This window comes from Podarcis melisellensis (genome assembly GCF_964234715.1).
Source record: "Podarcis melisellensis genome assembly, chromosome: 6".
Taxonomy (NCBI): Eukaryota; Metazoa; Chordata; class Lepidosauria; order Squamata; family Lacertidae; genus Podarcis; species Podarcis melisellensis.
In genome coordinates, this window is record NC_138538.1 from 52,106,981 (window position 1) to 52,121,766 (window position 14,786).

Genomic DNA, 14,786 nt, shown 5'->3' on the forward strand with positions numbered 1-14,786 from the left:
CCAATCTGTAGCCTGCTTTGCATGTCTGAAAGTGCAATGTGTCCACAATGCTGTGTAGCAATGTTGGTCTAGCAAGCGAGTGCACATGACATACATAGCAGTTTGCCAGCAATGTGTTTGCTCCCTGCTGCAGAACCCAGGAGTGAAAGCTGCTCCAATCCTAGCTCTTCCCCTTGTGGAACTGTCTGCAAAGTTGAAAGATGGCTCATTGTCTCCAGAAAGTGTTCTCTACACCTACATGGAAAAGGTAAGACTGCCTATGGGTAAATCACAGCTGGAGGCACAGGTCAATTCTTTGTCCAGGCAGCTGTTTACCAGCTCCATCTGGTACGCAGTGCTGAGACTCTACCTGCCTGCAGACTGTCTCGCCAGAGTGGTGCATGTCCTGGTTATCTCCTGCTTGAACTATTGCAATGCACTCTACATGGGGCTACCTTTAAAGGTGACTCAGAAACGACAACTAATCCAGAAGACTCGTGACTGGGAGTGGCCGCCGAGACCATATAACACCGGTCTTGAAAGACCTACATTGGCTCCCAGTACGTTTCTGAGCACAATTCAAAGTGTTGGTGCTGACCTTTAAAGCCCTAAATGGCCTCGGTATACCTGAAGGAGCGTCTCCACCCCCATCGTTCTGCCCGGACGCTGAGGTCCAGCGCCGAGGGCCTTCTGGCAGTTCCCTCATTGCGAGAAGCAAAGCTACAGGGAACCAGGCAGAGGGCCTTCTCGGTAGTGGCGCCCACCCTGTGGAACGCCCTTCTAGCAGATGTCAAAGCGATAAACAACTACCTGACATTAAGGCAGCCCTGTTCAGGGAAGTTTTTAATGTGTGATATTTTACTGTATTTTTGGTTTCTATGGAAGCTGCCCAGAGTGGCTGGGGAGGCCCAGCCAGATGGGTGGGGTATAAATAAATTATTATTATTATTATTAATAATAATATTAGATATGTAAGCCGCCCAGAGTGGCTGGGGAAGCCCAGCCAGATGGGAGGGCTATAAATAATAAAATTATTATTATTATTATTATTATTATTATTATTATTATTATTATTACTACTACTACTACTACTACTACTTAAGGAGTGAGGCATGATACACACTGTACAAACTCAAAAGTGACACACTACAAATGAGTTGTGTCTTTCAGCATAATGTCTCTTGTGCTCATTTTAAGGCACTGATGTGCAATATGCTAGCTGAAATACAGCTGTTCTTCAAAATGTGCACAGTTTTGTGGTGCAATTCTCCAGCCAAATTATACCCCATCCAAAATGCACATGGTGGGGTAATATTGTGCAAAAAAGTGCATATATTAGTGGGGAGAGAAAACACAAAACACATTATAGCAGGGGAAATGGCTCTGCAAATATGTGCCTATTAGGCAAAACTGCATACAAATATATGAATATTAGGAAAAATTCACACTGAGGAGGATGGGGTTTTTTAAAATTGCAAACTGATGTGAACTTCAGATTGGAAAAATGAGCTAGTGAGAGAAACTAAAACTGACAAATTCACCCATCCCTACTTACACATTACTAGTCTAATACATTTGAATTAAGGTGATTTAGCGCACAGAATAATTTTGAATTTTAATTAAAAAAAATTAAAAGTCTCCACCATTTTTGCTCTTTAGACCAAATAAACAAGACACTATTCCCTTATCCCAAAGTTCTTGTATCCTCTACACACACACACACACACACACACACACACACACACACAGCCAAGCTAATTCAAATCCAGCTCCAAGAAAAGTCAAATTTTGCAACCTGCACTATTTGTGCTAACAGCGCATCTAGGCCTGTCACAGTTACAGGTTTAATGGGAGAGTTTACTATCTTCCTCCCCACCCCCACCCTGCTTCTAGGGCATGTAATGGACTCAGGCCTTTCATATACCATATGATCTGCGTAGTTATTTTCAGCCATGATAGATTTATTATGGTCCCTAGCAGCTAAGCTACAAGGGATTTCCATTTTTGGAGCGACTTGGATTTCAGGCTTCTAGGGAGGAGAGCAGGGGCTTTGCTAAGTGGATCGAGTGAATGCGGCGCCTGCTTGGCAGCTGGAAGATGCCAGCTGCAGAAGTGTATGCAATCTTGTGTGGTGCTGAGAATAGGCAGCAGATCCGTCCTCAAATAGAGTGGTTTGTTTGGGTGTTTCTTTATACAGTGCTTTTCGACACCTGGTGACCCCAAAGTGGTTTCTGTAATAACAGCTGAAGCCAACCAGATCCTAATAGGACCAGCATATATCCAGTTTTGACATAGTGAACTGATAGGTGAACCCTATGCTACAAACGGAAGTTGGAACACACCCTTTTGCTGCAGTTTTCTACTAGCATGCTTGTCTTGCATAATGATCACAGATAAAACACTGCATTTGCAAGGTGGAAAAGAGACCTTCACAACGTGAACAGTCAAGAAGAGAGCATATTGTCACAAATTTGCCTTCTTCTCCCCCTGTTTTGTTTCTTGCTCACGCAAAGGCCTTGGAGGTAACCCGGCAAATCAACTGTGTGACTAACTTCCTTCCAGAGTGTGAGGAACAGCTCCGGGAGACCAAAAAAAAGGAGAAAGGATTGCTTTATGGAGTCCCAGTCAGTATTAAGGAAGATGTGGCCTGCAAGGTACTTTCTGCCATGATCCCTGAATAATTGCAATGAGGGTAAGATGAGGAGTGCTCTGCAACAGAGGAAACTTGCGAATAGCCAAGAGGAATATGTATATTTTTATATTTGTTTAGATAATATGATTAAATCAGCCATGTGGGTCACCAGTTGGGGGGCGGGTGCCCCTATGCTTTGCCCACCTACAGTGGAACTGCTCCTCTCCCATAAACATCACAAATTTTACCTTTAGTTATGGGCATCTGCATGGAGGGAAAGTCAAAGGAGAGGGCACGCTAATTTCTCAAGCTATTTGTGTTATATTTAAAGCTCTACAAATGCTTCTTAGACTAACCCAATTCCCTCTAAATATATGCATGAATTCACTCTTAAGTGAAATTTGATGATATTACCTAATGACTGGAGGGACTGTGGTTGTTTTCTTTAAAATAAATGTCACCTCTACATTCTCATCTAATGTTTCGGGTGGTTTTTTTGGGATATGGTCAACAGATGTAAGGATAAGTATCTCACTTTATTTCTCTAATTCCAGGGGTACCCCAATACACTTGGCTTGGTGAAATATCTAGACCGTCCTGAGCAGGAGGACTCTGTGATAGTCAAAGTTTTAAAGAAACAAGGGGCAATTCCATTTGTAAAGACCAACCTTTCACAGGCCATAGTGAAGTACGTGTGTGTTTCTTTCATTTGTTTAATTCTTCAAGGCAGCAGCTGGGCCTTAGCAGTCTAGGTAAATAATGACAGTTTTGATGGCTCTACAGCAACTGAAAACACAGAAAATAAGGAGGTCGACCTTTTCCTATCACTTTATCCCCATGCCAGGGAATGATGCACCTGGTAGATCCACAGCTAGGTGCCATACAGACACAGTTTGACTCTCACTCAACAGGAAGAAATCCAAGTCAGGCTTCATGATAGAGTTGGGAGACCTGAGGAGCTACAGAGGGTTCTGGACTCCCATCAACCCCAGCCAGCATGGCCAGTGGTCAAGGGATTATGGGAGTTTCAGCTGAACCACATCTGGTGGGCCACAGGTTCCCATCCCTGCTTTTTAGGGTTGTTTTTCTAGGCAGAAAGGAGAGAAGTTTGAAGAACTACGGTGTGTTTGTGAAGATCGATTTCCAAGTGTCATCTCAGTACATGGTTTACTGCTTTCATGACAAAGAACTGGTTGAGGCCCCCGAATCCAAGAAACCCAAAGCATGCTGGGCTGCTTCTTCAAGCCAATCTTTCTAGATGCTAGAATTGAACAGATAAGAACAGACTGTACAAAGCACCTCTTCACTCCAACACTTACATAAGAATGCAACTCAGCATTTTGGCTAATCTACTTTATTTACATATAAAAACACATGGAACATTGAAACATGGCTCCCTCTCTCTCTAGCATCAGACAGCAAAGAGAAAGAACAAAGGACAATAGTCCCACTTCACGGAACACAGTAACACAAACATCCTGTCTCTGTCACTTCCCACTCTGTGGAGTCAAAACATATATTGTCATGTGGAAGACAACAATCCTATGACTGCAATCACGGAGCAGGAATTCTAACATATTGATGATAGCTGTATTCAAAGTGATAGCTATTGTAAGATGATAGCTAGTCAAAGTGAAAGGCCCAGTTTTTAATGGAATTGGTACATGATTATTAAGGGGCAACCTTTACCAAGGAAAGCAGTCTTTGCAACCTGATTCCACCATTCAGATATATAGGATAAACATACATTCAACAACAGAATCCTCCAAGGACAGGACCACAAGGGCAGTACAACAGAGCTCAAATCCTGGAAGACAGACAAAAGTATTCCATTAAACACTGGGCCTTTCACTTTGAATAGCTATCGTCTCACAGGAGAAAGTGGCACCCAGTCACTAGAAGATTTTGAGAATAGTTTTGCTCTCAGAAATACCCTTGCTGCAGTCCTTAACAACTGTAGGGATTGCTTGTGTACTCTTCCTTACTGGAGCATTAACTTACTAGCCCTTTTCCATCCCATTCAGCATTGACTGTGGCAATACACTCTTTGGACAAACCTTGAATCCTTTCAACCACAAGAAAACCTCCGGAGGTTCTAGCGGAGGGGAAGCTGCACTCATTGGAGGTGGAGGCTCCATTCTTGGGATTGGGACCGATGTGGCTGCAAGTATCCGAGTGCCATGTGGCTTCTGTGGGATCTGTGGAATAAAACCCACCGGCTATAGGCTGAGGTAGGTCTCACAGGTTTGGAACCATCCATCCATAAATCATGTACAATCAACCAAGTGAAGAGCAGCAGAATTGCAGTTTAAAAGCAGACATTCTTGATACAGGTCTTGATACAGAGAGCCCTGAGAAACTAGTTCTCTGGGTGACAAACATTACATAATCCCTGTTAGTTAACGTGATCTGGCATTTGCCAAGGCTCACCTGGCATTCAGGGTCTCCTTAAGAACAGCACCAGTTCTTCATTCTATGTGGAGTGGGGGCATATAGAAGTCCTATTGTGCAGGCAAAAATTATTGTACTAATTGGACAACTTCTCACTCAATGAACCCCTGTGTTTTGGCATTTATTTTTTTAAAAAGCAGATTCTGAGGCTAAGCCCTGTGGAGTCTTGGCTCACATTGAAGTCACATTGGTTTTATTTTTAATATATATATTGTGTTTTTATGTTGTAAACTGCCCTGTGACCTGTGGGTATAGGGTGATATACAAATTAAATAAGTAAATAAATAACACCAATAAGAGGTTGCAGTAAAGGGCTCCTCTTTGTCTAAGCAAACTTGGGTTATTGGCAAGTAACATTTGTTTTTTATGAGATGCAGTCAACTAAACTTTCAGAGTATTTGAGGCATGAGGATACGCCAGTTTTCCAGGAAACGTGACTATATCTGTGAAAGAGGGGTGGGTGTGAGGGAAGGGAACTGCATTAGTAGCATAATTCCTGACTTCTGGACTAAAAAAAAGTGGGCAGTGCCACAGAAAGTATTAAACACAGGGAAGATCCAGAGCCTGTTTTCACTTAAAGCTCAAATCTCTCTGCAAATTTTTGTTAGTTCTGGTCTAAATTCTAAGAAGGGAAGTGAAATTGTTTGAATCCACAGTGTATGCAAGCTGCATAGTTAAAATATCAGGATCTGCTTCAGTGAGGGGTGGACATCAGATTCTGCCCTCCTCTGTGTAGTTTTACAGAGGCTCAGAAGTTAATTAGGGATAATGAAATGTGCCTGTAACATTTCCCTATCAAATACTTTTAAAAGGAAGGTACTTTGCACAGAATTTCCAGTGGCTTTCAGCTATTAGGAACATCCTTTGATGCATGTCACTTGCATTTCATGGCTTGGGTCTCTTTGGCTCTCTCTGTCATTTGGCTTTTCTCCATCATTAATTTACTTTTCCCGTTTGCTCTTGTGCAGCGTCAAAGGTGCTAGCACTCCTGTAGCTGGAATGAACTCAGGTGAGCAAGTCTATTGCTGATAAAATATAAGCGAGAGTTGAAAGTCTTACTTAGCTCATGGGAGAATTTAAACAAGCACAAGCCCTTTGATGGAGACCATGGTTTTCCGATAAGCAATAAACTTTTAGAGTTTGGGCTCATTTAAAAACAAACAAATGCAAATGTCATTCTTTGAGAAGGCCAGGTGTTAATGATAATTTCTGATTTGTTTAACGAAGATCAGATGTATCTTAACTGTTTTTGCTGGCTATATGTAAGGAAAAAATGGTGCGCATTTCTTTTGCAACCTGAAAATTCATTTAATTTTGTAAGATTCTGTGACAGTAAAAAAAATTAAGTCAAATGATCTTTGTGCCTGAGCTTACACCATAGGAGCCAATTCCTAGGGGCCAAGAGGTCTTTGCCCCTCCAATAAAATATTTGAGGTTGCTACCCCCCCCCAAGCTGATGGGCATTGCCATTCAAAAGGTGTGCGTGCACCATGTCGTGTGATTGATTATGCAGGATGAGGCTTACCTGCCCCCCAATATTTTATTCAAGTTGGCACCCCTGGCTTACATAAATACTCTATGCAAATGTATGTAGATCTTAGGCCTTGTGGGATCTACTTAATTTATTTTTACTAGAACCCTGAGATCCACAGAACCAGGTGCAACAGACATTCTGAGCTCTGCAATTTGTTTTGAAATCCAGAATGTGCGGTCTTTTCACATAAAAATCCTCTCCCCATCCCCAACACTCTTCGGCGCAGTAGTATCAAGGGGAAGTCATTATATTGTTGCTGTTTAAACAATTGGGGGGGGGGTCAGATCTACTTCAAATCACCAGAAATCAACCTTCTGCCAATAGCTGCACACAAATACAGTCCCTGATAGGACTTGTAGTCCAAAAGCTGTGGAAGTTATAAGGATGTAGATGGCTATGCTAAGCCATGGTTTCACAGCATGTCTGAAATGGGTGCGAAAATTGCAACTCAATTCTTTTTAACGTTCATACTGCAGAATTCGTGGTTGCACATTTAAAACTTACTTTCTTCTTTTGATTACCTGACTGCTCAGTTTTCATATGGTGAAATGAATCTGTGAACGCATTGTCACCCAGTGAGATCTTTAGTTACCACCATATCCTAGAAAAGCATATTTGTAGATACATTTCAGAATAATTGGCAGTTTTTGTGGATGGGATGACTGGGTGATCATCATGTGAAAACTGATGAGCCTGGGGAGAAAGTAATTCCAGAGTCCTTTTTCCTCCTCAGAAATGGCCCTTTGGCATTGCTGTGCACGTAGAAACCCTAATAACTGGAAGGCAACTGCATGGAAATCAAGCTACTAGCACTCCTATCTTCTTCCCCATGTTCAGAAGTCTTCCTCTTTTGTTCCAGTCATCTCCGTGACAGGCCCAATGGCAAGAGATGTGGACAGTCTGGTTCTGTGCATGAGGGCCCTCCTGTGTGACGAACTATTTCGCCTGGATTCATCTGTGCCCCCAATTCCCTTTAATGAGGAGGTAATGGAATTGTGTTCAACAGCACACTGAAGTAGTTGATTCACCATAGGCTTTTAATGCATAATGAAATTTCCTTTTTAGTGGGGGAATCTCAATTTTTGTCAATGCTGAAATATCAGTGCATGCATGCTAGGTGTCACTATAGGGATTTTACACTCTATAGCAGCAGTGAGTGGAGCTGTCAGCCAGGGAAGGAGGAAAGGTCTAAAGGGTAAAGCCAAAATGGAGGCCCAGGGTGAAGCTTGTTTGAAATCTGAGGTCTGAAACCCTTTCACAACAAAAGAAGGAAAAACTCGAGCTTGGTCTAGGTGTCAGGAGGGAGAAATCTGAAGTCAGATCTGACATCTAGGTAAGAGAAATTAAAGGCTCAGGAGACCCATGAGTCAGTTTGTTATCTCTCTAACAACAACACGAAACTTGTTACTCCACCTGCAGAGCTCTAAGTCTAGTGCCACCTAGTGACTCAAATACATACTGATATTATCCACAAAGAGGAGCTGAATAATGATACCTATTGCATGGCTACATGAATAGTTTAAGACAGGAGCAGGACTCTCTCTTCTTCAGGTATCAGCTGAGGTTTCTGGTTCTTCAGAATGTGGCCCTGAATTTTCAGGTTGCTTCATGAAATATTATTATTTGTACCCCGTCCATCTTTGGACGGCTTCCAACAAAATATAAAAACATAGTAAGACCTACACAAAACATTAAAAACTTCCCAATACAGGGCTGCTGTTAGACGTCTTCTGAATGTTGTTTATCTCCTTGACATCTGATGGGAGAGCATTCCATAGAGTGAGTGTCACTACCAGAAAGGCCCTCTGCCTGGTTCCCTGTAACTTCAGTTCTTGCAGTAAGGGAACGTCCAGAAGGCCCTTGGAGCTGGATCTCAGTGTCCGGGCTGAATGATGGGGGTGGAGATGCTCCTTCAGGTATACTGGGCTGAGGCTGTTTAGGGCTTTAAAGGTCAGCACCCAAGAGGAACAAGGTGAATACTCCATCCCTTAAAGTCCCTGAATTGATGTGATCTGAATTGATTGATGTTGACACTGTGTCAACAACTATTCAGTTAACAAGATGGCTGGGCTCAACAAATTAGACAGTGGGAAAGAGCATTCTAAAACCAAAGCAGAGTCAAAATGCCACACCTCATATGATAGTGGTACCCAGGGAAGGACCTCTGATGGAGATTTTAGCACACAGATACATGGGGAGATGAGCAGTCCATCAGGTACCCTGATCCCTAGCTTTCACCCTCACCTGAGCTGTGAAAAGCCATGTCACCTTCTTCTCATTGCCCTGGTGACTAGCACTATGTGATTACTCTGGTTCCTCTCTGCAGATTTACTCTAGCTCCCGGCCTCTCAGGATTGGCTACTATGATGGAGATGGTTATTTCCAGCCCTCTCCCAGCATGAGGAGAGCTGTGCTGGAAACTCGACAGTTGCTACAGGAAGCAGGACACACGGTAAGCTCTGGGCCCATGGAGAGCTTTTTCTTACATTGCCTGAACTTTAATTTATATTGAGTTTGTTTGCTGCATTTTCATTGCTTTAATTTTATTGGGTTTTGTAATACATGTAACAAATCAATAATAAAAAGAGATGGCTATTTATGCAGAAACAATGCACACTGCCAGCGAGAACATTGATTCTTGATCTTTGTAAACGATGCAGTGTAATGTGCTATTTGTTAATTAAGAAAAAAAGAAATAGCAAGTGGAAGATGTGGGGAGCAAAGGAGAAAGAAACTTGACGAAAAGTTGCTATGGGAAGGAAGCAGAAGGGGATAATAAAAGTAAGGTATTTTCTTCATTATTTTCTAGAGCCATGCTAGTCTACTGGCATTGTTTTTTTAGAAGATGCCTGTCACCACTGAAAATGTACTCATTGGATTGCTGCACATAACATACACCTGACTTTTGAGTATACATACCCTAGGTTGTATTCATCTTTCTTTCACAGAGTAGATCTATTGGATTTAGTAGGCCCAAGTCATACCCTCCAACATTTCTCCGATGAAAATAGGGATGTCCCATTCCATAATGATAATTTTTACTATTTCTATCCCACACATCTTACTGGGTTGCCCCAGCCACTCTGAGCAGCTTCCAGGATATATAAAAACATAACAAAATATTAAACATTTTTTTTTAAAAAAACTTCCTTATATACAGGATTGCCTTCAGATGGCTCAGGGGTCAGATAGCTCCATACCCCCCAACATTTCTCCAATGGAATTCAGGACATCCTAAGGAAAAGAGGGACTTTCCGGGATCAAATCAGAAACCAGGACAGCATCTCTAAATCAGGGTTGTCCCTGGAAAATAGGGACACTTGGAGGGTCTGCCAAGTTAGTAATGGTCATTAATTCCAATTAGTCTGAGTAAAATTTAGTTGAATACCACCCTATGTCTGCTTACCAGTTACCAACTACTGCCTGAAACTTACATCTCCAGTTTTCTGACATTAGACGTTTTGCAGCTTCCAGAGTTCTGCTAAGTTGACATTTTCTGGTACTTATTCAAGCTTGTGGCTGCACCTGTACCTTTAGGCTGGGCTGCAGTCTAGACAATTCTAGACAAAAGTAAATAGAGGCCTGTGGAGATTAGACAATAACATTCTCCGCCAAGAATGTATATCCAGGCAATATATAGGTCCTCCTTTCCTTTTACTGATTGCAAGGAATCACATGTATAAAGGCAGAATGATAACTGCATATATTTTTTATATATTTTTGTTGCCTTTAAATATTTACCTTGTTTTTCTGCTCAGCTTATACCTTTCACTCCTCCTCGAATTGATTTTTTGGTGGATGAGCTCTTCACCAAAGGCCTCTATGCAGATGGATGTTCAACATTACTGGAAAAGTTGTAAGTAGATACCAAGACGTATAGACACATGTGTAGTGTATGTATGTGTTTACGGGAGGACACCTGAAGTTATATCAAAAACTTTCTGAAGAAGAGATATTACGGCTCTTTAGTGGGAAACGATTAGGAAAAAAAGAGGCATATTAATAATAATAATTTAGCAATAACAACAACAAAAGAGGCTTATAATAATTATTTCAGATTGATTTGAAAAATCTGGTGTAACATAGTAATTATAACATTCAAATATTATAGAAGAGGAAGTAATGGCCAAAACACATTTCTGGAATGGCTTTTAGAACAGTAGACACTTTTTATTATGTTCTGGAATAACATAATAAATAGAATAGAATATGTATGCATAAAAATATATTTTTTAATTGTAGTATTATTATGTATACAAGTATTGTGTAGATAACAATGACAATAGGTTGTGGAACTGAATTATAGTGTCTTTAATAAAACTGATAAACAGGGGGAGAGAGGCTTAAATTAAATTATGCTCTTTGCTGAATTACTGAAAATTCCATTTCCTTCAGGAGTTGATTATCTGCCCCTCAGTCATGCTTTAAGTTTCAGATTCTGCATTTGTCTATCAGGGATTTTAACTGCAAGGATAGTAGCTGTAGCATAGGCATGTCATTGCAACAGGTAAATAGCATTTACAGACATTATTGTACAGCATAGAACCTGCTTTCTTCCTCTTTTTACTTTCCCAGTGATGGAGAGTTTGTGGATTCCACTTGGACAAACCAGATAAATTGTTACCGGTTGCCAAATTTACTGAAAAGGATGCTGGCTCTCATTTTAATGCCGTTGGTGAGTCTCCAACTTGTGAAACAGACATACAGACTTTCTCCATTTATACCTTTGTGTATGTCAACAATAAGGGACGCGGGTAGCACTGTGATCTAAATCACTGAGCTACTTGGGCTTGCCGATCAGAAGGTCAGCAGTTCAAATCCCCGCTACGGGGTGAGCTCCCGTTGTTCAGTCCCAGCTCTTGCCAACCTAGCACTTTGAAAGCATGCCAGTGCAAGTAGATAAATACCGTATTTTTCGCACTATAGGACGCACTGTCCCATAGGAAGCACCTAGTTTTTTTGGGGGGAAATAAAGGGAAAAAAATTATTCCCCCCCCCCAGCCACGGGGGAAGCCCGAGCTTTTAAAAACGCACCCCCCAAAAAACCCAATTCAAAACACCCTACATGTAACCCCCCAAACCGTGCCTCTGATCTCTCATTCCCCCCCCAAACCCCCTTGCCCGCAAAAAGAGGGTTCAGACCCCCCTCCTCATCTGGAGGCAGCACCTTCCTTCCTCCACCCCCCTCTATTTAGATCCCTAAACTTACCTACCTCCCCCCTCCCGCCAGAAGATTAAAAAATGCCCCTTTCCAGGAGGAGGAGGAGCAAGAGGTGCTCCCCACCCCGAAAGAGTCCCCTCCCCTAATCAAGCCCCCTCCCGCCCTGTCCTCCCCCCTTCCCTCGGGGATTATCTCACCCCTCCTTCGCCTCCTTCCCCGATGCAGCTCTCAGTGCGGCCAGCCTTTGGCATGCAGGCGACTCTCCGCAAGCTGTGGGAGCCCAGCGCGGGCTCCCACGGCTTGCGGAGATCTGCGTGAAGCCTGGAGAGCGAGAGGGGTCGGTGCGCACCTACCCCTCTTGCTCTCCAGGCTTCAGCATAAGCCTGCATTTCGCCCCATAGGATGCACACACATTTCCCCTTCATTTTTGGAGGGGTATAAGTGCGTCCTATGGGGCAAAAAATATGGTAGGTACCGCTCCGGCGGGAAGGTAAACAGTGTTTCCATGTGCTGCTCTGGTTTCGCCAAAAGCGGCTTAGTCATGCTGGCCACATGACCTGGAAAAACTGTCTGCGGACAAACATTGGCTTCCTCGGCCAGTAAAGTGAGATGAGCGCCGCAACTCCAGAGTCGTCTGCGATTGGACTTAACTGTCAGGAGTCCTTTCCCTTTCCCTTTTTATTCCAACAATATTGCTTTTCATTTATATGTCTCCCACGTACCTTTCCATATTGGTGCCATAGTTATCTTGCCATAGGGGCTTTCCTGGTGCCCCAAACCACTCCAAGTTAAATCTGTCCCTGTGTGGTGTTCACCTCCTCTTTCGCAGTCCGGGGTCGTCATCATTCCCCATAGATTAATGGAGATTAACAGTAGAATCAGTAGCAGCTGGTGGAGTGCAGCTCCCCAACATTGCACATTGCTGCAGCTTCCCATGAAGGAGAGGTACAGGGAGATCAGTGTGGTGCAGCTTGCGGTGGCAGGAGCATCAGATTATCCATGCTGCTTCACCCTGATGAGTTCTCTGCATCTCCCTCTCTGAGTAATGATGCACAGTGTTGGGAAGCTGGAAGAGCAATACCCACGCTGTTCCACCAGTTTCTGCTGAACAGGATTCTTAGCCAACTTTTGCAGGAAAAGTTGAGGGAAATCCTTCACCTCTAGGAGGTCGTAAGGCAGAAGTAGGGAGTGCAGCTTTGGGGTTGCTGGCAACACTCTTGTGTGTTTTATTTTCTCTTGGTAATGCGATCATGGAAAACCTCAGATGCTGCCAGATAGCTAGAGGGAGGCTGATAGACCCTCTGTGAGCTGAATATTTGGAGGCTAGCTTTACAGCTAGGCCTGGTGTGGGAGCTGAGAGCCTAAGCTAGGAGTACAGCAAAGAAGCCATTGGCTGCCACAAGACTAGGTGCTCTACTTGGCAAAGTTCTTCATGCTCAAGGTTTGATTTAGTCCAGAGGAGGGAAGTGAGCCTAGGTTCATGAGCAGACAGTAAATCATTAGAAATTGAAAAGTACAGAGATGGGGGCAGGGATTGTAAGAGATGACAAGCCATGGGACTAGAGATGCAGTCATATACTGAACACGTTTACCTGGGACTAAGTCACAGAATCATGAATTGTAGAGTTGGAAGAGACTACGAGGGTCATGTAGTCCAACCCTCTGCAATGCACGAATCTTTTACCCAACATGGGGCTTGAACCCACAATCCTGAGATTAAGAGTCTTATGCTCTATCAACTGAGCTATCCCATTCCAATTGAACTCAGTGGGCTTACTTCTAAGTTGACTTGCCAAGGATTGTACTACAGGTAGGATGGAAAGGAGAGACTGCCGGGCAAGGATTTTCAAGATCCAGGGCAGAAAATGCTTCTGTTTTAATATTTTGGCCTATATTCCAAAAATGCCTATGATGAATCTTGATTGCCAGGGAGTAAATCTGCAAGGTTGCTCTAGCATTCTTGGAAATATGCTGAAGCCTTTGTTATGCATCTGAAAATGAGATTGCTTACAGGTTCCTTAACGGCACAGGAAGCTTATGACTCCCTATTTGCATTGATTGCTATTGTTATATTTAAATCAGAACGTGGCTCTGGATCTTTAGAGCAAGCCATGTTCCATTTCCTTCCAAGCTGAATCGTAATGCAAACTAGTATATTTGATTGTTTCCCTCATACAATGTCTCAGAAATGACTGTTTCATTTAGAGCTCGGTCGCCTCAGTCAATCTTGTTAACTGAAATCAAGTTCTAGCTGCCTTCCTTATAAAGCGGAATAACCAAGGTGGAAAATCATAATCTAAGAATAATGACTTTGATGCAGCCAGTCTCAGGTTTTCATATGCTGCTTTCTGATGAGCCCATCCTCTGCAAAACGATCAGGTTTGAAAGCAACGTGGAGAAAATAGAATTGCCAGAAATCTCTCCCCCCGTGCAATAACTTTTTCCTTCTCATATGCCACAATACATTCTTTTTATCATGACTATCCACTCAAAAAATCTCTTGATAGTCAAAAGAAACAAGACAGACACAAACTCCAGCTATAGTTGTGAACTTTCAAGTCCCACTGATTTCATTAAGTGAATTAAGCATGAGTGTTACCCTCTTCTTTTGAAACTAGTGCAACTAGCTTTGCCTGGGTTGAGCACAGTTGCTTTTAAGAGGCTGTTTGTGAATTGCACAGACATGAATTTACCAAGTTGTCTCTATCAGTTTCAGCTTTTATCCACAAAGTGTGGGTCAAAATGATAGGGAGGGTATGAAAGAAGGGACATTCTGATTTTGCAGCATGCATAAAAGCCAGCATGATTGATAACTGAATATTATGTAAATATTGATGATGAGAGCACAGGGATGGGAGAGTAATTTGATTCAGTTTGCATTTAAAGGTGCTCTTTCCCAAGCAATATGTGAACACAGTCAACTTCTGAAATCCGCACTTATCTGAACTTTGCAATCCAGTTCTTCAGCCAAGTCACCTGTATGAACATGCATATACTAAAGTGTGCATAGAAATGCAAATATTAATAAA

The 14,786-nt window shown here is 42.6% G+C and overlaps 1 protein-coding gene across 1 annotated transcript in view; it reads left to right on the forward strand.

Moving 5' to 3' along the window:
- Nucleotides 1-14,786, forward strand: part of LOC309372158 (uncharacterized protein) — a 44,358-nt gene that overhangs the window by 2,229 nt on the left and 27,343 nt on the right. Inside the window, exons 2-10 of the mRNA XM_081915460.1 lie at nucleotides 134-247; nucleotides 2,493-2,633; nucleotides 3,166-3,299; nucleotides 4,636-4,842; nucleotides 6,031-6,071; nucleotides 7,456-7,580; nucleotides 8,923-9,048; nucleotides 10,355-10,452; nucleotides 11,172-11,271. Coding sequence (XP_081771586.1) covers nucleotides 134-247; nucleotides 2,493-2,633; nucleotides 3,166-3,299; nucleotides 4,636-4,842; nucleotides 6,031-6,071; nucleotides 7,456-7,580; nucleotides 8,923-9,048; nucleotides 10,355-10,452; nucleotides 11,172-11,271 — 1,086 coding nt within the window. The remainder of the gene's footprint in view (nucleotides 1-133; nucleotides 248-2,492; nucleotides 2,634-3,165; nucleotides 3,300-4,635; nucleotides 4,843-6,030; nucleotides 6,072-7,455; nucleotides 7,581-8,922; nucleotides 9,049-10,354; nucleotides 10,453-11,171; nucleotides 11,272-14,786) is intronic.